The following is a 23,324-nucleotide window of genomic DNA, read 5'->3' on the forward strand; positions in this document are numbered from 1 at the left end:
TAGTACAGGGTTAGAAATTAGAATCCATTTTCTAATCTGGTAGTTCTGGTACAGTGATGAAGGTTGCCACTTGATGAAAAAATCCTACTACACATCATGTACTAATGGGTGTTGGAGGAGTATTAGTATGAGTAATGTGAGGGGAAGAGTATTTTGTATATTAAAAAGAAAAGTAAAAATAGTAATGAAATGAGTGATATTACTCCACAGGTAATAAAAACATACTCTTAAATTTATAAGTTATATTTTTAAAAACTTCAACAGTTGCATCTCGTAAAACAAGCACTTCAACATTACGTAGAAAACATCCACAGAGACGATAGAACAAATAGCAAGGCACTGGAACTTTGATCAACAAGTAGTATTCACATCTTTGTATTGCTATTTCTTTATGTATGTATGTATGTGTATGTATGTTTGGTGTGATTGCAAGAGAGCGCTCGTCTTACTAGGCCTCATACATACATAGGAAGGGTTAAGGAAGACAGTCTTACTTTCCATTCACTTCAGCAGCACACGGCTCTCAGCAGTTTGTGGTCCACAGAAATGTTTGTGTCCGTGTTGAACAATACACACTGAGGCAGCAGCTTTCTGAGGCCACGACCAACAGTGTTTTGTGAGTGCCTGTCAGAGGTCTGTGCAGGGGCTTAATTTTGCCTCAAAGCCTCCCCACACCCTTATGCTTACACTCACACTATACCCACAAAAATTATCAGCACAGAACCCACACCTGTCCTACAAAGTCTGCCCACATCGTACCTAGAGAGTAAACTTCCCAATTGCCCTATTCAACCTTCCTTTACTCAGATGTTGAATGGCCTCACACCTAAAAGAATTATTCACGTTGAATCTACCCCTTTCCTGCACCCCAATAATTTTTTGCATTGTATTCCCACAATTGCCCTGCACTGAAAGCACTCGTACAGACTTCTGGCGGTTATATAATATTTACAGGTAATTTGTTAAGTACACCTTTTTTAGTGACTGCCATTACCAAGTCTCGCATATGTCTCTCAAACTGACACCTAATATACAAGCTCTCAAACGCACAGTCACGCAGACATACATGCACACTACCTCACACAAGCTGGTAATGTCGCAGCAAATTAAGTATTACACAGACCGGGAGATTGGCACAAGGGGGAGCACAACCTGGTGGCCACTAAGGCTCAGTGTTGGCGCTTACCATTCATCATTAAGACTCCTCCTCCCCCCTCCTCACCCTGCCCCCCCAACACAGCAGTACAAAGCCCTACACTCTGACCAGGCAAAACTTCCAGGCTCTCACAACACTAGCTTAGGCAGTAGTCTGTGATGGAGCCCTTGTTTTGCTTTGTATGTGTATCTGGTTGTCTTGGAGTGTTGTGATTAGTCATCCTGAGCGTCGGGGTCCTTGATAAGCTTCCACTTAGTGGCGCAGAGCTTGAGGGTGTTGTGGGCGTACTCCTTCGCTTTGGGCAGCACCACCTCGGGGTTGTCGATCCTGGCGATGGCTTGCAGGGCTGTCTGTGTGTTGCGAGAATGTTTGTTAGGAGGTGCTGACACAAGGTGGAACTACAATATTCTATCACATTTTCTTTTAGGGACCAGTCAATAGTTTTGCATTTTTTCCCCCAGATTTTTTTGTGACCTTTACTGCTTTTCAAAATGGTAAATAAAATAAAAATTAACACACACATTACTGCTGTGTGGTCATTCTGTTTCTGCCATTTGTTGTTTCATGTTGTTAGATAAATGTGTACAACTAATAGACTGACTGAAAGCGAGTGTGTGTTTGCATGTTTGTGTGTGTGGGTGCGTACCTTGCAGTGGGTGTCGATGATCTTCTCGGCGGTGGTCTTGTCGTGGCAGGCCAGGAGGTAGACGATGACAGTGCCGCGGTACTGGATATCCTTGTTGCCGCTGGACAGGAGGAACTGAAGGATCTCCGCCCAGTCCATCACCTGTTAAGGAGGGAGTGGGTGACGGTGTGTTCCGAGCACTCTGTTAAAGACTCACACAGCACTTATTGTCTTTGCCCTTGGTTGAATGATTTCCTTGCATTGGAAATGTACATTTTCTAAGTCATGAGAAACCTAAAATCCATCTTCAGTATTTGTGTTAAGCTGTATTTCTCTACTAAATAATTAAAGCAGATGTTTACATTTACATAGTACTCCTTTGATAGCTTAATATGTATTTGCATGTGAGTTTCAGCATATTTGAGTTATTATTTGTACATGAACTTTAGTATACTTGACTGATGAATAAGTATAGGATGGCTGTCAGGCTTAGGAAGACTTCAAATATCTTCTTAAAGCACTTCTGTGAGAGCTTGAGTATATAAATAGTTGTATGTGAACGTCAGTTTACTTGCACGTGAGTGTGAATATATTTAACTGACGACCAATTAAGGTTTTGGACTTACATCAAATATCTTGTTGAGGCAAATGGTGGACTCGGACATGACCATACACATTGCCCCGGCCGCCGCCTTGACAATCTCCTCATCCTCGTCCGACGCGCACAGGACCAGGTACTTGAACTTGTCATTCTTGCCCTCGAGGATCTTGATGATGTCGGCTGAGGCGCACATATTCGCCATGCACTGGGGGGAGGAGGACATAGAGGAAAGACATTAGTATATGAAGTTAGATACCACCTTATATGCCTAAAAGAGGGAAGAAAATGGGAGGAAAGGAGTACAGCAAGAGAGGAGTTGTCGTGAGATGGGGAAAGTTTGATTGTGTGACGGGAAAAATTTAGTATGGTTGTGTAAGAAGTAGTGTGGTTGAATGTATAGAAAGTAGCATGACTGAATGAGTAAAATGGAGTATGGTTGAATGTGTAAAAATGGTCACTATCCCATATTTCCACCTAACGACCCATGCCACTGCACTCCACTCCATACCATCAGTACTCCACCCTTACACTCCGTCATATCCCATACAAAACTATTCCTCACTTAACAACCCTATGAATTACACCCCACTGCCCCCCACGAATAAACCTCTCCTCATGTAACAACCCACAACACCCCATCTCAACCGCAATGCATCACCCCACACCCTATCACACAAACCACCTCTCACACTACACCCCACAACCCCTATACTTCACCCTACACCCCAGCACAACCCATGCCAAAACCACCCTCAGCACCCACACCCCTTCCCCTCAGCACCTCCCACCACACACCTGAATAGCCGCCCGTCGTATCATCTCGTGGTGTTCAAACATGTAGTTCTCGATCAGCGGCAGACCCTTCTCCTTGATGATGCGCTTGCGGGCTGACTCGGACATGCCGGCGATATTCGTAAGCCCCATCAGTGCCTCAAAGTTCTCTATGGCGGAGCAGTCAGGGTGAAGCAGCTTGAGGAGCGGCCGAACCACCTCGTAAGCCTGCGGAGGAAAAGTTAGGTGGAGTTGTAACCCGTCTATGTATTTATTTTTGGGAGGAAAGAGGAAACGGAGGTGAAATTAGGTATGTGGAGTTATAGCCAATCTATTTATTATGGCAAGGGAGAAGGTAATGTAAAGTTAGGTGTATTTATGGTTTTGGGGTGGAAGGGGAGGTAACATTATATGGAGTTGTAGCCCATCGATTTATGTTTGGTGGGGAGGAAGGGGAGACAACATCAGGGGAAGTATACACCATTTATTAATGCTGAGGAGGAAAGGGGAAGGTAATATGCTTGTGGGAGGAAGGGAGAAGGGAAGGTAAAGTTAAGGAAGGAGGGGAAAGATGACAATGGAGAGGAAAGAGGAGGAAGGGAGGAAAAGTAAAGGGAGAGAATATGGGATCATTATTTTTTTTTACAACAAAGGAGACAGTTCAAGGGCTTAACCCGGTAGCAGCGACGGGCCAAAGTTGTGGCTTTACTGTGTAGCAGCAATGGGCCAAATTTGTGCCATGATATAAACCCCCCAAAATAGATGATACATAATCTGATCACAAATGCTTTGATATATATTATGAAATGGTTTGTGTGAGGGGTGATTTTTTCTCATTTTTCTCACTTGGAGGGACCATTAAGAAACATGATCCCTGCTGCTACCGGGTTAAAAAAAACACACACACAAAAAAACAATAATGAAATAAAAAAAGCCCGCTACTTACTGCCCCTAAAAAGATTAGAGTGGCCGAAAGAGAAGTCAATTTCAGGAGGAGAGGTGTCCTGATACCCTCCTCTTACAAGATCCAAGGTACCCCCCCACCCCCCCCACCACAGCTCCCTCCAACCCCAATCCACCCCTACACGTACCCTCTGCCCGGGGAAGGCCACCTCGGGGTTGATGGTGATGGCGATGCGTGCGAGGGCTTGGGCGGCCACTGTCTTACCCTTGTCCGTGCCCTCCGCCGCCAGCCCAAGCAGCGCCTTCACCCCGCCCTGCTGCACCACCAGGCCCCGGTTCTCTTGCAATGAGCACAGGGCGTTGAACAATCTAGGGGAGGGAAGAAGAATGTTAGTTGTGTGAATAGAAGAAAAGATGAGAGAAGGAAGGAGAGGAAAAAGGAGAACGACGATACAAGATGGAAGAGATGAGCGTGGGGAAAAAGAAGAGAGGAAAGAAAAGGACAAATATTAGATGGGAGAGGAGACAAGAGGAAAGAAGAGGATGGGGGAAGGAGAGAAAAGAAGAGAAAGACAAATAGCAAATGGGAAGGAGGGGGAAGATATGAATACTAGAAAAAGAAGACAAGAGAAAGGAAAATAATACAAGGTGGAGGGGAAAGGGAGATGAATACTAGATGCGAGAGAGAGAAGAGGAATAGAAAACAACCAACCTATCACAAGCAAACATAACCCCACTCCCACTCCCACCTGGCAATAAGTTCCTTGGAGCTGTGGCTTTCCGTCTTACTGAGAGCCGAGAGCGCCCAGCTGGCCCCTTCCTTCGCCAAGATGGTGATGCGGTTGTCCACAAAGTCCTGGTCATCAAGCTCGTGGTCCTCAGGGATGTGCTGCTTGGCAAACTTGGCTAGCTCTACCATCTCAGGAATCACCTCTTGCTTGTCGTAGGCGTTGCAGAGGTTGACGAACGTTGCAACCACACCATAGAGGCAGTTCATGTCTCCAGACTGTTTGGGGGAAAAAGAGAGAAGGTGTTAGGAGGAAGTGAGAGAGTAAGTTCCGTAGACAGAGAGGGAGAGGGATGGTGTGAAAGTGAGCTGTGTAGTGATGAAATGGAAGCGAGGGAGGGATGGTGTAAGTGAATGGTAGTGTGAGTGATGGTGTGAATGTGAGACCAAGTTACATAGAGGTAATAATGGTGGCAGTGGTTTATTAATATGCCTCTTATGGGTTTGTTTACATAGACGGTAGACAAGTATATGTGTGTGTGTTGCTTTTCCTTGTACTTTTCTTTGGGTGGAAGTGATATTGATGTTCCGTTCTGGTTCCATGCTTTTTTTTTTAAGTAGTGTGTATGAATGTGTGTGTATTTGCCTAGTTGTATTTCTCTTTAGTGTAGTATATAGGATTAGAATTGGTGTTTTTTACTTATACTGGTCATTCTGTGGTGGCATTACTCACAGACAACCAGACACACCCACACCCACCCACCCACCCACACCCACCTTGGCCAGCTCAATCATGGAGTGCAGGGCGTCACGGTCAGCAATCAGCTTCTCCTTCACCTCAGCGTCCAGCGTCAGGAAGGACAGCCCGTCGCACGCCCAACGTCGCATGTCCTTGTCCTTGCTTGGGTTGACCAGGAACCTGCGGAGGACATCAGTCTTTATCTATCTACAACACTCTGCCCGTCTACAGGATCAATCTACCCTCACATTCTTCCTCCCTTCACCCACCCAGTTCCACTCATTTACCATTCCTCCTGACATCCTCTCCCTTAATCTTCATATTCACTCTTCCTCATCATCCTTCCCATCCTTCCCAACCCACACCCATCCATTTACCTTTTCAAAGACACCCTCTTCCTCGATCTATCCTCCTACACTCTCTTACTCATACTCATCCACTCCTTCACCCCCATCCACACACTTATCCATTTCCCATTTATCTTTCCCTCAACCTCCCTTCACACTCTGCCCTCTCCGCCTTTCCTATCCATCCCAAACTGGCACCCATCTACCCACCTCCGGCATGCCTCAGCCAGCTTAAGCGCGGCACCCTCCCCAAAGGGCTTCATGGAGGCGTCGGTGCCCCCCACGGAGCCCAGCTTGCAGAGGCCCACCAGCGCACGCACCCTGATGGCGTCGTCCTTGCTCTGGTACAGCTTCTTGAGGATGTCCGTGCCCTGCGTGGTGATGGACTTGCACTTGTCCTTCTTGGAGGCGGCGGCGATCAGGGCCTCACAAGACACCTGAAGGAGGGACAGAAAAGTGAGGATCAAGAGGAGGAGGAAGATGTTGTAAGAGTGTAGGAGAGAGAGGGAGAGTAGTGAGGGTGAGGATTAAGAGGAAGATGTATGGGAGAGAGCAATGAGAGAGGAGATTGAAGGTGATGTTTAGGAGGAGGAGGAGGAGGAGGAGGATGTTAATAGAAAGGGGAGAGGAATGGAGGATTAGGAGAAGGAATATGTTAAAGAAAGGGAGCGTGAGAATCAGGAGGAGGAGGAGGAGGAGAAGTATCTTAGAAAAATAGAGAAGTGAGGATCAGATTAAATGCGCTTAAGAAACAAGTAGGGAGGAGGTAGAAAAAACAAAAACAAGAGAAAGAAAAATAGCAGAGTGAAAAAGGAAGAAAACTGACAGAAAAAGAGGTACATACATAAAACTAGAGAAGTAAGAATGATTAAAAAAAGGGGAGGGCAGAAATGGTAAAAAGACATTCAGCATTAATTAAAGACAGCATAAAGAAGGAAGAAAAAGTGACTGATAAAAGTGAAAAACAAATAAAAAACGGGTGATAAAAGTGTAAGTGGTAAAAATGGATAACATAGAAAATAGTGAATGAAAAGAAAAGAAGAAAAAAAAACATTACCACTTATCATACCCTTCCCTTCCTCTCTCCATTTCTCTCTCCCTTCTTGCTGTTTCCTTTTCATTCTTTTTGCTTCTATTTTTTTTCTTTTGTCCTCCCAAGTAACTTATCCTCTTATTTTTATCATATCCTTTCCTCACCCATTCCCAAACCTCCTTTCCCCATTTCCCCGTGCCCTCACCTTCTGCTGCAGCGTGTCGTCTGAGCCCGCCATCACCAGCATCATCTCCAGCATGCCCTCCTTGGCGATGAGGTGGTTGCCCAGGTCGAGGGGGCCCAGGAGGAGGGTCGTAATTGCCACCACTATCCTGATCTGGTGCTCTCGGTCCGGGGTGAGGAGACGCAGCCTGCCAGGGAGATGGGGAGGTGAGGTTGTGGGTGGTGAAGGGTAGTAGTAACTGCATATGTCCTAACATGTATATCGTCACCCTCATAAAATAACTGCCTAAGTCATTTTTCAGCGATTTCCAGGTTTTTGTCTACATCAATATTTCAACAATTCAGGGTTTGAGTGTTCTGGAATTGGCCTTTTCATTTCTGCCTAAATCTTAAGACAAATGAGATGATGACAGTTCTTTTTTGATTTCCTGAGAAGTAGAAAATAATGACTTAGGCAGTTTGTTTATGAAGGTGACGATATATTTCCTCTATCCCCTTATTTATGCTCCCTCTTACCTTAGTTCTTCCCTTCTCCCTCACCCATACCCTTCTCTTCTCTTTCATCCATGCCCTTTCACCTTCACCTATACCCCCTTACCCATGCCTATCCCTTTTCCTCACCCTTATCCTTCCAATCTCCCTCACTCACCCTTCCCCCAATACCCCTTCATCCATATCCTTCCCCTCATCCTCACCGATATTTCCCTCCTTACCCATATTCTTCCACTCTCCCTCACTCACCCTTCCCCCAATACCCCTTCATCCATGTCCTTCCCTTCACCCTCACCTTTTTCTCCTCATCCTCACCAATATTCTTTCCCTCTCTCTCATCCATGCCTTTTCCCTTTCCATCACTCATGCATTTCTTTTCCCTCACCCTTCACCAGTGTCCTTCCTCTTTCCATCACTCATATCCACTCCCTCCCTCCTGCCCTGAGCCACTTCCCCTCACCTGATGTACTCGTCGATGCGGTCCCTCAGTCCTTGGCGGGCCTTGTCGTCGCACTGGGAGTCGTACACGCGGGAGAGGCAGATGGAGGTGGTCATGCGAGTGTTGTCTGTGGTCTTGATGCAGCTCTCAAAGTTGAATTCTGGGAGCTCCGAGGCGATGTCCAGCAGCTTCTCAATGCCTAGGGGAGGATGTGGTGGTAAGAGGAGGGAAATAAATACTCCTAACACAAGTACAAAGATATACCAGCAGAAAAAAGAAGGGAAAAAAAATAAAACTAGAAGAGGGGAAAAAAGAGGAAAAAAAAGTGTTCCAAATGTGAATGCCAAGAATGAATGTGCAAAAAACTAAATAAATAGATAAATCACAGAAAGAAGATAAAAAAAAAACTAAGAGAGGGGAAAAAAAAAGTGTTCCAAATGTGAATGCCAAGAATGAACTAACACAAAAAACTAAATAAATAAATAAATCGAAGAAAGAGGGAAGAAAAAAAATATCCTCCAAGTGTGAATGTCAATACTAAACAAAAAAAATATTCAGAAAAGAAAAATAATAAATGAAAAAAAAAAAAAAAACTGATGCATCTCCTATCAAAGGCTATTCACATCCACAAAACAAAGTAAATAAAAAAATATATTAAAGATAAAAAATGTAGCAATAAATAAAATGGGAAAAGAAAAAATCAGACACCTTCAAACAAAGACTAACAAACAAAAATATAGATAAAAAAAAAAAAAAATGCAGTGATGAATAAATTAGATAAAATAAATATACAAACAAAATATACAAACAAAAATATAAAGATAAATAAACAAATATAAAAAAAAATACAAAAAAAACATGCATAGTGATGAAAAAATCAGATAAAATAAATATACAAACAAAAATATAAAGATAAATAAACAAATAGATACAAATAAAACTACAAAAAAGTATACATAATGATGAATAAATTAGACAAAATAAATACATGAAATACACAGATTAATAAAATAGATAAAACAAGGAACCCACAACAACAAAAAAGGAAGAAAACCCTCCCCGGCGTACCTCCCATCCTGATGAACTTATCCCCCCAGTCGAGGCGATCGTAGGGCACGTTCTTGAGGATGAGCTCGATGATGGCGTCGCGGCACTGTGGTGACATGGTGCGCTGCGTCATCATGCTCACCATCGTCGCCATCAGGCTGTCCACCTCCTTCTGGTTCTCTGTGGGGAGGCGGATGCAATAAAATAAAGAGAACAGGTACAGCAAGAACAAAATTAAGGTTCTCTGTGGGGGGGGGGAGGAGGTGGATACAATAAAATAAAGAGAACAAGCAAAATAAGAACAAAAATAAGGTTCTCTGTGGGGGGGGGGGGAGGTGGATACAATAAAATAAAGAGAACAAGTAAAATAAGAACAAAAATAAGGTTCTCTGTGTGTGTGTGTGGGGGGGGGGGGAGGTGGATACAATAAAATAAAGAGAACAGGTAAAGCAAGAACGAAGATAAAACAACAATAATAATAATAAAAAAAATTGTATGATGGAGTGGAGGACTGTTGTAAGAAGTCTAAACAATAAATGGGAGAGAAATGAGTGTCGAGAGGAACAGATGAAAACAAAAGAGAAAATATATAAATGATGCAAGTGGAGAAACAGGGAGGTGGAGAAAGAAAAGATCACAGTAATGAGACGAAAGGGAGAAAGGGGGAAAGAAAGTCAAGATGGAGAGAAGACAGGGAGGTATGAAAGAGAGGAAAGGGAGGGAGAGGAAAAGAGAATCAAGTTGGAGAGAAGACAGGGAGGTATGAAAGAGAGGAAAGGGAGAAAGAGGGAGAGAAGACAGGGAGGTATGAAAGAGAGGAAAGGGAGAAAGAGGGAGAGAGAATCAAGTTGGAGAGAAGACAGGGAGGTATGAAAGAGAGGAAAGGGAGAAAGAGGGAGAGAGAATCAAGTTGGAGAGAAGACAGGGAGGTATGAAAGAGAGGAAAGGGAGGGAGATGGAAAGGAGAGTCAAGTTGGAGAGAAGACAGGGTGGTATGTAAAGAAAGAGAAAACAGAAGCAATGGGAAGAAAAGGAGAAGGGAAAGAAAATGAATAATGGTGGAGGAAAGAAAGAAATGGAGAATACAGAACAGACACTAATATATATACACACACACACACACACACACACACACACACACACACACACACACATATACAGACACACTGGAATCCTTTACCAAATAACACCAAACAATTTAAGGAGTATACAAAAAAAAAAAAAAAGTAATATTCCAACCTTCACCCAACCCCACCAAAAAAAACACAAAAACCATCAAGAAAACAAACACATGCCCACAAACACCAACCTTGCATCAACAGTTTGTCTGGCTTCTTCTCGAGCTTGATGTCCATGCCGGTGAGCGAGTTAATGATGATTTGGAAGGTGTACTGCGTGGCGTTGACAAGCTGGTCATCGTGACTGTTCATCAATTCCATCAGCCATGGGATTCCTACCTCCACCAGCACCATCTTGGCCTGGAGGGGAGGGAGAGTTAGGTGTTGGTGGAGGGAGAGAGATATTGGTGGAGTGAGTGTTGGTGGAGGGTGTGAGATATTGGTGGAGTGAGTGTTGGTGGAGGGTGAGAGATATTGGTGGAGTGAGTGTTGGTGGGAGAGAGATATTGGTGGAGGGTGAGAGACATTGGTGGAGTGTGTTGGTGGAGGGAGAGAGATATTGGTGGTGTGAGTGTTGGTGGAGAGGTGGAGTACTACCTATAACACATCTTCTCACCCTGGCCATGTCGCGGCAGAACTCGGAGATGGTGCGCGCGCAGGCCACCCTAATCTCCAGGTTCTTCTCAGTCTTCATCAGCTGCACCAGGCGCCCGAGGATGTTCTGGCTCAGCAGCAACTCCGCTCCTGAAGGTAACGGCAGGATTATGGTTGGCATTTTCAGGTTATAATCATAGTCTACAATGGTGGTCTTTGTGTAGAATCAAAGTCCTTTAACCTGGAAGCAGCGATGGGCCAAATTTGTGGCTTTACCATGTAGCAGCGATGGGCTAAATTTGTGGCTTTGCCGTGTAGCAGCGATGGGCCAAATTTGTGTCATGATATAAACCCCCCAAAATAGATGATGCATAAACTGATCACAAATGCGTTGATATATATTATGGAATGGTTTGTGTGAGTGATGATTTTTTCAAATTTTTCTCGCTTGGAGGGGCCTGTAAAAAACATGATCCCCGCTGCCACCGGGTTAAGGGGTGTTGAATCTTGTATAGCTTGTGCGTATGATAAATTTAGCCTTCCGTCCATGTTTTTTTTTCTTTATATATAGTCCACTTACTCTATTGTCTTATATTCTTCACTCACTCATGCATGTAAGAGATTCAGTATTAACCCGGTAGCAGCGGGGATCATGTTTCTTAATGGTCCCTCTAAGCGAGAAAAATGAGAAAAAAATCATCACTCACACAAACCATTTCAAAATATCTATCAAGGCATTTATGATCAGTTTCTGCATCATCTTTTTTGGGGGGTTTATATCATGGCACAAATTTGGCCCGTCACTGCTACACGGTAAAGCCACAAATTTGGCCCGTCGCTGCTACCAGGTTAAACTTTTGCTAATCGTGTTAATAACGTCGGTATTCTCAGATGTTTCCGCCCCTCATATCAACCATTTCCAAAGGCCAAAATAGGCATTAATCAGGTTCTTATGTGTGTTTTCTCACATTCACAGTACAGAAGCCTTGTCAAATTATTCCCCATGGAAATGCCCACAACTCCTACGAAGGCCTTGGCAAATATGTATGTGTGCTTTGGTGTAGAAATGTTGAAGAAAATGGTTTGCACTGCCTCGCTAACCTGCTCTCTCCTTGGCCAGGGCGACCAGGTTGTTGGCGCAGGTCTCCCTCTTGTCCTTCTCGTAGCTGGGGTCAAAGAGGATGTCGAAGAGCTGCTGCACCTTCCCTGATGTCTTGGTCTTCTCCTCGATCTGTTTGGTGGGAGGTGGAAAAAAGAAGTTATATTCCAACCTTCACCCAACCCCACCAACATGCCCACAAACACCAACCTTGCATCAACAGTTTGTCTGGCTTTTTCTCGAGCTTGAAAAAAAGGTTAGTTCCTGAGCATTTTATTTTTTATTGTTTAATGATATTTTAGGTCTTCGGCATTGTTCTGTTGTTGTGATGAAAGGAAAATAAGTGTGTGTTTTAGTTATTTATTTTCTTTTTTTATGTTAATTTAGATTGTTGTCCTTTTTCTTGTTGTTGGGATGAAAAAAAAATACTGACTGAGAAAAAAGAATAAAAATGAGTGAGTGAGAAGAGGAAAGTACTGAAACAAAAGAGAAAGGAAAAAGAAAACAACTACAAAACATAAAAAAAAAACAATAGGACAACCAGGAAAAGAAAAAAAGCTTACAGAGAAAACAAATCAGATGAAAGAGGAAAAGAAACTCCCACACAGATAAACAGAGAACCCCCAAAACAAACACACACAGAACAACTCTCTCACTCCCCTTCCATAGTCACCCCCCACCCATTCACACCCCATACATAACCACTATCATTTTCCTTTCTCTTTTGTTTCAGTACTTTCCTCTTTTCATTCACTCATTTTTATTCATTTTTTTCTCAGTATGTCAATAATTTTTTTCATCCCAATACAATTCATAACTGCTCCCCACCCTTTCACACCCCATACATAACCACTACCCAGCCCTTAATCCCCCATATATACCACTCCCCACCCCTTAACCCCTAATACATAACCATTCCCCACCCCTTCACCTCCAATACATAACCACTACCCAGCCCTTAACCTCACATACATAACCACTACCCAGCCCTTCACCCCCTAAACATAACCATTCCCCACCCCTTCACCTCACTTCCCCCCAAACCATTCACTCCCACTCACCAAGTCCTGCACCACTTTATGCAGTCTCGTCAGCATCTGTTGCACCTCCTTGTTCTTGGGGTCAATTCCCTGGACGGCACGTGCGTCGGCGTAAGCCTTCTCGGTCTGCTCAAGTGCCTCGTACGCCTGTGCCCGCCGGAAGAGTGCCTTGGGGTCCTTTGGAGTGAGCTCCAGGCCTGGGGTGTGAGGGGAATAAAAGGAGAGGTGAGGAGTGGGTTTTAGAAGGCTTTAGAGTAGAGAGGCTTGAAAACAGGTTTATTGGAAAGGTTTTAGAAAAGAGAGGTTTGAGGAAAGGTTTTAACCCCTTGTCTGCGGGTTTCTGACAAGAAGACATCACTAAGCTACAGGAATGGAACAAAAAGTGGCTGCTACAATTCAGTGAAGAAAAATGTTAAGTCCTGCACCTTGGGAGGGGATATCCAGCATACCAATACTACATGGGAAACACTCCACTATCCACCACAGAGGCAAAGAAAGACATGGGAGTATATATTACCATGCTACCAGTGAAGGCCAAATCCGTGCCAATCACAGCGGACGGGTTAAGAGAAGTTTTAGAGGAGGTTTTAGTGATGATGGGGTTTGGTTCTACATTACAAAAGACAGAAGAGCAATAAAAGGATAGGACTAAGAGGAAAACACGGTACATAACAAAATAAGTGAGTAAATGAGAGAAGAAGTAAGAACATAACACATTACAATACATTAATATAAGAGCAAGTGATAGGAATAAGGTAAAAGAAGGGTTAGCACTAGGACCTTATGCTTACATTCTGTGCAGTCCTTCACTGTCTGCTCGTACTCCTCACACTTCAGGTGGACGGCAGCGCGGTTTTTGTACAGCACTGCCTTGTCCCTCTCCTCGGTGCTGATCTTGATGGCCTGAGAGAGAGAGAGAAAGAGAAAGATAAGGAAAAAAAAATAATGAAGGCGTGAAGGAATAAGAAAAAGGAAATGTTAAAAAAAAAAAAAAAATAATAATAATAATAATAATCACACACACACAGAGAGAGAGAGAGAGAGAGAGAGAGAGATTGTATGAATGAGTGGTCAAGGTTTTTTTTTTAGTATGCCATCCTCGTAACCTCATCTAAGAACAATAGGAATAAAAAGATTGAGGTTAGACTGTCTGTACCCTGCTGACCTGGTTTTAATTAGTGAGCCTTAAGCCTACCTGTCTCTCACCTGTCTCTCTCTCTCCCTCTCTCTTTCACCTGTCATTGTTCTGTGTCCAGTGTGAAAGTGAAAGTAGATCAAACCTCATTAATTTGAGAGTTGCATGCATGTGATTTATCACTTTAAAGCACAAACCACACACACACACACACACACACACACACACACACACACACACACACACACACACACACACTGTACTTTTACTCACGAGTGATTGACATAGTGCAGAAAAAGGAAGGCTGGGCTGATGGAATTTATTTAGACCTACAGAAAGCATTCGACAAGGTGCCACATAAGAGACTGCTGTGGAAGATGGAGTGCATTGGAGGACTGGGAGGAGGACTTTTGAGGTGGATGAAGTAGTTTTGGGAAAATAGGGAAATGAGAATGGTGATCAGGGGGGAAGGTGAGAAGTGGAGTCCCAGAGGGGTGGATGCTGGCTTCAGTTTATGTTTGCAATCTACATCAACGACCTGGTGGAGGGAGTGAATAGCTATATGAGTTTGTTTGAAGATGATGGTTGGTTGCTGAGGAGGATTGGAAGTGAAGAGGACTGTCAAGTACTGCAGCAGGACTTAGGCAAGTTATGGGAATGGAGTCGTAGATGGGGAATGGAATTTAACATCAGAAAGTGCAGTGTGATGGAATTTGGGAAGAGCAAAGAGAGAACTTTACGCAATTATACATTGGGAAATAAAAGCATTAAGAAAACCTCTATGGAAAAGGACCTGGGGGTAAATACAACTAGGTTACTACACACACACAGTAACCTGGATAAGAACAGATGTGGAGACAGGAGAATGTGTGCTCTGTTTAAATCCTGTATACTATAAACAGACATATACAATTAGGCAAATAAAGACAACACACACACACACATGCACATCCAAATACAGACTGCTACAAATAATTCACAATATTTAACTTGCTCTGATCTGATTAGGAAAACAAATGATGCTACTAGAATTATTGCTGACTATTTATTTCCTATGTATACCTATGATTATTTCTATCATGGTCTTTATTTCCAAGTGTATAATCATTTTCATTTATTTTCATCTATATAATCTGCAGGTGTGTGGGCTTACCTGTGTGTACTTCTCGAGGGCCTTATCCCAGTCGCCATCCTTGTAGGCCTGGTTCCCCTGCTCCTTCAGCTCCTGCGGTGTGGGTTCAGTCTTGCTCTGACCTCCCATGTCTGTGGTCTACCTCTGTCCTCGCTTGATGCCACAACACAAGTCACTGTAACAAGATGGAAGGTTAGTAGTTGCAGTTTAAAATTCATCCTACTTTCTTTCTCGTACTGTTTCACAAGTGCAAAAAATATTCTGGACTTGTGGCTTAATTAATGTGAAAAGCATTATATTTCTAGGTTGCTACTGTTGCATGCAAAGTAACACAGAAACAACCCAGAATTTTGGGTAAATGTTTAGGTTAGCTTTGCCACCTCAAATACCAGATATGCCTCATGTTATGGTTAAAGGGCATGTATTCACCTTTAAATATTAATATGAAAGTGTATATGGTATTTTGAGGTGGTGGAACTAAACTACACATTTACCTCTTTTCTTTTTTAGGGCAGTACAAAGAACTAAATGGAGATAAAATAACTATGGTAAATAATCACAACGGTTACATCACCAAATCTTCTGTCAATATAATTTAAGGAGGAATTCTTAAAATTAGCCATTTTGTAAGAATCAATCACAACTTCATTTCTGACATTTAAGATGTAAAACTTTCATTCCAATTTCTTTATTTTCACTTCAGTCTAAATCATCATAGACGTAATTACTGAGGTCTGGCCTGCACACACACGGTTTTCTGCAACATCAAAAACATATGACACAAAACTGACACATACTATTATTTTTATGTTTTCACTTAGATAGGTCATCACAGGCCTATCTAGTGGGGTCTAACCTGCACACACATAGTTTTCTACAACATTAAAAAACATGACACAAAACTGACTCACACAAATATAGTATTTTTTCTTTTCACTTATGATTGATCCACATAAGCCTATCTAGTGGGGTCTAACCTGCACACACACACATGGTTTTCTGTAGCACTAAACACACGTGGTACTTGAACTTTAAACCTCATACCGACATACACACTCCCCTCCCATGCACCCTTACACACCCATCACACGAGGCACAAAACACCCATTTCACAAACACGGGACCACAAACACACATCACAAACTCGCCAATCACTCACAATCCCCAAGAAACAAACACGCACACAAACACATGGGAATCAGACCGGGGCGGGGGAAGAGGCAGCCACACCTCAAGTCACCTGTAATACCTCACGTCTCTCCCCTCTCAGCGGCTGTCCAGTGTGTCCCGAGCCGCCGCGTGTCCAAGGGTATTAATAACCTCGCGTCCGGGGCACCAGAAGCTTCTCACGCCGCCCCGATGCTCGTCTTCTGGGGCAGGAGGTATTTTTGGCACCCGGAGGAAGGGGCGGGGAGAGGAAAGCCATAGACGGCGAAACCAAACACACCGGTGCCTGCCGCTATAAGAGATTTGATGCTTTCTGGTATTTATTGATTCTTTGTATAAGGGATTTAGTTCTGTGCTCTGTTTTTTTTTTTGTTTTTTTTTTAACCCCATGCTCACATATTTGACAAGGCTTTCGTAGGAGTTTTTGGGTATTTCCAGGCGTAGTTTTATGACCCTGGTGGTAGTTTGACCCTTATTCTGTACCGCGAATTTAAAGAAACACTCAATAGACCCCGACTGACCCCCTCTTTGACCTTTAGAAATAACTCATGTGAGAAGCGAGTGTCTTAAATTATACTACCGTCCATCATTTATTTTATATTTTTTTGGGGGTGTTTGCTTTGTGGTAGCTTACTTATGGATGCCTTGTGTAGGGTGTTTGGTTCTATGGGGTTTTGTTTTGATGTAGTTTGTGTTGTTTTTCCTCTATCCTTTGGACCTGAACGTATTATTTGGGGGATATTTCTATTTTTATTTGGTTCTCCGGGGTATTGTTCTTATTCATAGCGTTTTATTCTTATTTTACTGACCCAAGTGTAACAGTATTTTAGGGTGTTTTTAATTTTATTTTTTGAGATGTTGATTGATTGATTGATTGATAGTTTAATGTTGCAAGTAAACAACAAAGGAGAAGGGATAAGTGTTTGTATTTGGATCTTACATTCATTATTGCTCCCTGTCTCACGCTATGGCTGCGGCTGTGAGACAAGGACATTGAACAGTGGCTTGGAGAGATGACGTGTCGGTGCCCTCGATCGCAGGCTCACGGGGCATCGCTGGAATGATATCGTGTCCATCAAGCGACTACTCTGTCAAACTGAATCGAGGCCTGTTACCAGCTTAGTTCAAGGATTTCTATAGTTTTATCTCTAGACTCCTTGATTTAGTCCGTGAACGCCAACTCCGCCTATCCGGGCACGTGGCGCACCTCCCGGACGCCGATCCTGCTCACACGCCGATCTGCCGGGAAGGACTTGGGACGGTTGGGACGCCTCAGGAGGACCATCGGGAGTGGGGGCGACGTGAGTGAGTGATGCGACGCGCTCCCGGGTGTATGGGTTGTATTGTGTATATATCTATTTTGAGTTTATATGCTTTTTTTTGACCGCATGTGTGATACAGTGAAGGTATTAGTGTTTTTTTTTTTTATTTAATATTTAAGGTATATGTGGGTAGCATACTATTGTTTTATATTGCGTGATGATTATTACTTTTTTTTACGCTTTACCTGCTCGTGATGATGATTTTTCTTAATTACGAAGATATATAAAAGAAGAGAGAGAGAGAGAGAGAGAGGTGCAAACATATATATTCAGTACTAAAAATGCAAACTTATACACGTGCGCAGCTTTTAAACGGATAATCCCAGGCGAAGAAATGTTGTCATAACCTTCGAAGCCTTTCCATCTCTCTCTCTCTCTCTCTCTCCATAAACAAACAAACAGACACAAAATGACCAGTAAAAGTGTTGGTCATCCTTTCATACCTATTCATACAGACAAATTTGAGGTCACGAGGTCAGAGAGAGAGAAAGAGAGAGAGTAGCATGACCTGGCTTACCCATTGTTGTACAGGAGTGAATGGATGATTTACATGCGATAATATAACGTAAGAATCACAGTTGTTGCTATCATTATTATTATTATTATTATTATTATTATTATTATTATTATTATTATTATTATTATTATTATTATTATTATTATTATTATTATTATTATTATTATTATTATTGTTTTTATTGTTGTTGTTGTTGTTGTTGTTGTTGTTGTTGTCGTTGTTGTTTTTACGTTTCATGACCCATTTCTCAACTGGTTTTTCTTGTTTCTGACCTCAATTTGGCGTTACCAAGTGAGAGAGAGAGAGAGAGAGAGAGAGAGAGAGAGAGAATAGGTACGTTATTGTTAGTTTTACCCTGACCTATAGTAACTCACTTTTTAATTCCTTTCTCTCTCTCTCTCTCTCTCTCTCTTACTGATCCTCTTATTTTATTTGTCATTTCTTATTTTCTCCATTATCTTCTTCTTCTTCTTCGCTTCTATTTCCATTATTTCTCTTTCGCTTCAGTTTTCACACAGAGTTTCGACCCCCCCCCCAAAAAAAAAAGGAAAAAAAGAAAAAGAGGAAAAAAAGACTTCTTTCACACGCTCATTTTTCACTTTCATTCTCTATCAGGCAAGCAAGGTTCAAAAAGGTCACTGAAAAACAACAACAACAACAACAACAATAATAATAATGGTGATAATAATAATAATAAAATTGGGCGGGTGGGGGGGGTGAGGGGGGCATTGGGTACAGGTGCGCGTGGTCTCAGTGCTCATCTCCCTCACACTGTCCTTCCTAGCTTGTCACGTGGCCATAAGGTACGCGAAGATTCTCCTCTATTCAACACGCGGCCTTGCCAGGAACACAATACCCTGCTTGGCAACGCGAGGAAGGTATGAAAAAGTAATACCAACTTTCCCTCATGTGTCTCCCCCTGTGCCTCCTCCCCAGTCCCCCTCTCTCTACTTCGACCCCTCCCCCCCTCCCCCCGCGCTTCGGGTATGAGAAAAACTATGCACTCACGCAAACACAAACACACACAGTAAACGGAATAAACCCTTTAAAATCTAAACCAACAAACAAGAGGTGGCAATCAACATATAAAACGAAATAAACATACATTCACATTTCCATTAGACCTATTTTTTTTTACTTTCTTCGTCAATCCTTTGAAAAATATCTCGCGGGTTAATCCAAAATGCCTTCCCTCCCCCCTGCCCCCTAAAAAAAGGTGGTAATTATCAACACATTAAGCAAAACACTATCATTTTAGAACCATTTTTTTTCCTTCCTCTCCTTAAACTTTATACAGTATCTATACCATTAAGATTTAGAATAACGTTTCCTTAGTTCCCCCAAAATTTTCCGCTGTTACCATCTCAAGGCAATATCTCGTGTAATGATTTCAAACGCCCCACACCTGCCCCCCTTAAAAAAATAAAATAAAACAACAAATAAAAAAGAAATTAAAATAGAAATAAGACAAATTACCAAAAAAATAAGATAAACACAAGTCTTGGATAACAATTAACACTCTTATTGTACTGCGAACATTATAAACACAAAACACATAAATAACACAAATATAACACAATACAAATCTGCACACACACACACACACACACACACACACACACACACACAAACAACCACCACCTTCCTCCTCCTCCTCTTAGGCCATTCACTTCACTTCGCGAGTCAGTGATCTGCCGGGCGTGTGAGGGGAAGGTTGCCACTCGTCCACTCTCCCGCGTCTCACTTAAAAAAAACGCACACACACACACACACACACATACATATCAGCTGTTTTGACGTACTTACATGTGTGCGTGGGCGTGTGCGTGGGAGAGTGTTGAGGAGATGTGGACGATAATAGAGGAGAAACGAAGATAGTGAGTGAAGAAAACGAAGGGAAGAGAAAGAAAGTGAAAAGAAAGTTGTGAATATACGAAGAGAAAGAGAAAGAGAAAAAAAAGAAAAGGAAGAAATTAAGATTAAATATAACATCCGCATCCACATTCATACATCCACTCATCCACGCTTTCAGAGGTGGGTGAAGAAACTTGTGTGTGTACGTGTGTGTGTGTGTGTGCGTATACCTGTGTGTGTGTGTGTGTGTGTGTATTTTCTCCTGCGTGTGCGTTTCTCCTCGTGTGCGCGTGTTTGTGCGTCTGTCTGTTTGAGGTAAGTGTGAGGGTTGTTAAGTGATTGTAGTGGTGTAAGTGTAGTTAGTGGTGGAGGAGGAGGAGGTGGAATAAGTGACAAAGAGGGGAAAGAGAAGAAGGAAGAAGATAAATAGTTGTTAGAGGAGGAGAAGGAGGAGGAAGAGAAAGGAGGAGGAGGAGAGTTGTAGAATGAGTGGTGAAGAGGAAAAGTGAAGAAAGGGGCAGAAAATGAATAAATAAATAGATAAATAAAGATAAAAGAGAGGTAGAGGACGAGGAGAAGGAGGAGGAAGAAGGAGAAGAGAAGGGTTGTTGAATTAATGACAGAGGAGAAAAGAAGAGAAGGAAGAGCAAGAAAATTTAAAAGTGTACCTAAACAAGATGAAGAGAAAAGAGAGAAGAAAGTAGGAAGACGATACAAAAGAAATAGTATTAAGAGGAGGAGGAGGAGGAGGAGAAAGGGGAGAATAAGCTAATGGTTGTTTACATTTTACCAGCAGTAGTAGTAGTAGTAGTAGTAGTAGTAGTAGTAGTAAGATAATGATGATAATGATAGTTGTAATGATGCAATGCGTAGAGGGTATATATGTGTGTGTGTGTGTGTGTGTGTGTGTGTGTGTGTGTGTGTGTAAGATTATTCATGCGTAGCTAGTTATCAGAGAGAGAGAGAGAGAGAGAGAGAGAGAGAGAATGTGTGTTAATTAGTATGCCCATATCACTATAGTTTGACCCAGTCTCTCTCTCTCTCTCTCTCTCTCTCTCTCTCGAACCAATCTTCTTTGCAAGGTCGTCTCCTCCTCCTCCTCCTCCTCCTCCTCCTCCTGTTTGCCTTTCTTTTTCTCACATTTCCTTTCCAGTTTTTTTTCTTCCATTTTTGCCTCTTCTTTTTTTCCCCTCCCTTTGTGTGTGTGTGTGTGTGTGTGTGTGTGTGTGTGTGTGTGTGTGTGTGTGTGTGTTTGAAAGGTATCTAGGCCGGGCAGTGGTCAGAGAGAGAGAGAGAGAGAGAGAGAGAGAGAGAGAGAGAGAGAGAGACCGCATGTGGTTCCCCAAAAAAAAAAAAAAAAAAAAACGTAACTAGCTTAAATTTCTTCGTTCTCGTTAAAGGAATGTATTTTTTTTCTTTTTTCTTTCAGTGTTTTTATCTATTCATCAACTTTGTTTATCTATTTATGTCTATCTATCTACGTATATCTATATTTCTATTTATCTATCTGTACCTGTTTTTTTTCTATATATTATCTACCTAACATCTTACCTACCTATATCTATTTCTTCATTTATCTATCTGTCTGCTTTTCTATCTATCTATCTATCTATCTATCTATCTATGTATCTATCTATCTAAATCTGTCAACCTGTTCAATTATCTAAGTTTGTATCTTTAACGGTCTATTAACTCACCTCTATCTATCTGTCTATCCATATCTATCTATCTATCTATCAAATACTATATACTCATCTACTACCTACTATCTAATATTCATCTAATTGTTATTCTTCACTCGCTTCATTTTTTTATTCAGTTGCATTTATTTATTTTTTGTATTTTATTTATTTATTTTATATTTATGTGTAGTTTTACGTTTACATATATATATTTTACGACGTTCCTTCCAAACTAGTTCATTACAAGCAAGATGATTTAGGGTCAGCTCATCTCTCCTTCTGCACACGTAACAGTACTAATGAATCTTCCTCGACACCGAAGGGAGGGAGGGTAGGAAAGGAATAGAAATAGGAGGGAAAAGAAGAAGGGGATGGGAAAAGGGAGGAGGAAGGAAAGGGAGAAAATGAAGGGAGGAAAGGAAAGGGATGGGAAAAGGGAGAAGGTAGGGAAGGAAGAAAAGGATGGAAAGAGAGGGAAGGGAAGGGAGAGGAAGGAGGAAGGAAAGGAAGAAAATGAAGGGAGGAAAGGAAAGGGATGGGAAAAGGGAGAAGAAAGGAAAAGAAGGATGGAAAGAGGGGGAAGGGAAGGGAGAGGGAGGAGGAAGGAAAGGAAGAAAAAATGAAGGGAAGAGAGGAAACGGATGGGAAAAGGGAGAAGGTAGGGAAGGAAGAAAAGGATGGAAAGAGAGGGAAGGGAAGGGAGAGGGAGGAGGAAGGAAAGGAAGAAAATGAAGGAAAGAGAGGAAAGGGATGGGAGAAAGGGAAAAGGTAGGAAGTGAAGGAAAGGATGGAAAGGGAAGGGAAGGGAAGGGAGGAAGAGGGGTTAGAAGAAGATGGAACACTGACACAAGAATAAAAAGTATTGCGTCGTGTTCTGGTTCGGTTGTGGACGAGTGAGCAAGTTTCGAAACAGTCTGAAGCAGGGTAGTGAAGCATTTTGGGTATACTGAAGGAAAAAGACGAGGAAGAGGAAAAAGATATTGAAGAAAAAGAGGAAGAAGAGGTAGAAGAAAACATATATCGAAGAAAAAGAGGAAGAAGAGGTAAAATAAAATACATATCGAAGGAAAAGAGGAGGAAGAGGAAGAAGAAAATATATATCGAAGAAAAAGAGGAGGAAGAGGAAGAAGAAAACATATATTGAAGAAAAAGAGGAGGAAGAGGAAGAAGAAAATACACATCGAAGAAAAAGAGGAAGAATAAAGCATATATTGAAGACAAAGAAGAGAAGGGAGGAAGAAAATATGTACTGAAGAAAAAGAGGAGGAGGAAGAAGAAGCAGGAAATATATATAAATGATTTTACTGTTGAGAGGAAGAGAAAAAAAAGAAAATAGTGATAGCAGTAGTAGTAGTAGTAGTAGTAGCAGTAGTAGTAGTAGTAGTAGTAGTAGAAGTAGTAGTAGTAGTAGTTTTAGTAGCTGTAGTAGTAGTAGCAGCTGCAGAAAAAAATGGTGAAAAGTATGCAGTAATGTCTTAAAATGAGAGAATTAAGGAGAGGAGGAGGAGGAGGAATAGGGGGAGGAGGAGGGGGAGGAGAAGGAGGAAGAAGAAGAAAATAAGAAGAGAAAATAAGAAGACAAAAAAACAAACAAACGAAAA

General features: G+C 42.2%; 2 protein-coding genes across 4 annotated transcripts in view; one reads left to right on the forward strand and one right to left on the reverse strand.

Annotated features, from left to right (window-relative positions):
* Positions 1 to 227: 227 nt before the first annotated feature.
* Positions 228 to 16,611, reverse strand: LOC127005034 (protein unc-45 homolog B-like). Of its 3 annotated transcripts, none has more exons than XM_050873484.1 (18): positions 16,431 to 16,611; positions 15,203 to 15,356; positions 13,706 to 13,817; positions 12,936 to 13,111; positions 11,877 to 12,006; positions 10,798 to 10,925; positions 10,373 to 10,541; positions 9,085 to 9,243; positions 8,038 to 8,215; positions 7,108 to 7,273; positions 6,080 to 6,306; positions 5,561 to 5,702; positions 4,806 to 5,062; positions 4,245 to 4,425; positions 3,178 to 3,381; positions 2,408 to 2,587; positions 1,803 to 1,943; positions 228 to 1,506 (listed from the first exon to the last, which is right to left on the reverse strand). In XM_050873484.1, the coding sequence occupies exons 2-18, from the start codon at positions 15,308 to 15,310 to the stop codon at positions 1,369 to 1,371; spliced, it is 2,796 nt and encodes a 931-aa protein (XP_050729441.1). In that variant the 5' UTR covers positions 15,311 to 15,356; positions 16,431 to 16,611; the 3' UTR covers positions 228 to 1,368. The 3 variants fall into 3 exon arrangements, with proteins under 3 accessions (XP_050729441.1, XP_050729442.1, XP_050729443.1); XM_050873485.1 differs by having other exon boundaries at positions 16,422 to 16,611; XM_050873486.1 differs by having other exon boundaries at positions 16,412 to 16,611.
* A 3,282-nt stretch (positions 16,612 to 19,893) lies between these two features.
* LOC127005033 (sphingomyelin phosphodiesterase-like) overlaps positions 19,894 to 23,324 on the forward strand; it is a 42,942-nt gene continuing 39,511 nt past the window's right edge. The window contains exon 1 of the mRNA XM_050873483.1: positions 19,894 to 20,221. The gene's annotated coding sequence lies outside the window, so the exon portion shown is untranslated. The remainder of the gene's footprint in view (positions 20,222 to 23,324) is intronic.

This window comes from Eriocheir sinensis, chromosome 29 (genome assembly GCF_024679095.1).
Source record: "Eriocheir sinensis breed Jianghai 21 chromosome 29, ASM2467909v1, whole genome shotgun sequence".
NCBI classification, from domain to species: domain Eukaryota; kingdom Metazoa; phylum Arthropoda; class Malacostraca; order Decapoda; family Varunidae; genus Eriocheir; species Eriocheir sinensis.

Coding starts and splice junctions, on each gene's coding strand:
- LOC127005034 (XM_050873484.1), bottom strand. CDS start 15,310: ATGGGAGGTCAGAGCAAGACTGAACCCACACCGCAGGAGCTGAAGGAG. Junction 13,818..15,202: donor CCCTCGAGAAGTACACACAG/GTAAGCCCACAC, acceptor TCTCTCTCTCAG/GCCATCAAGATCAGCACCGA. Junction 3,382..4,244: donor TGGCCTTCCCCGGGCAGAGG/GTACGTGTAGGG, acceptor TTTCCTCCGCAG/GCTTACGAGGTGGTTCGGCC.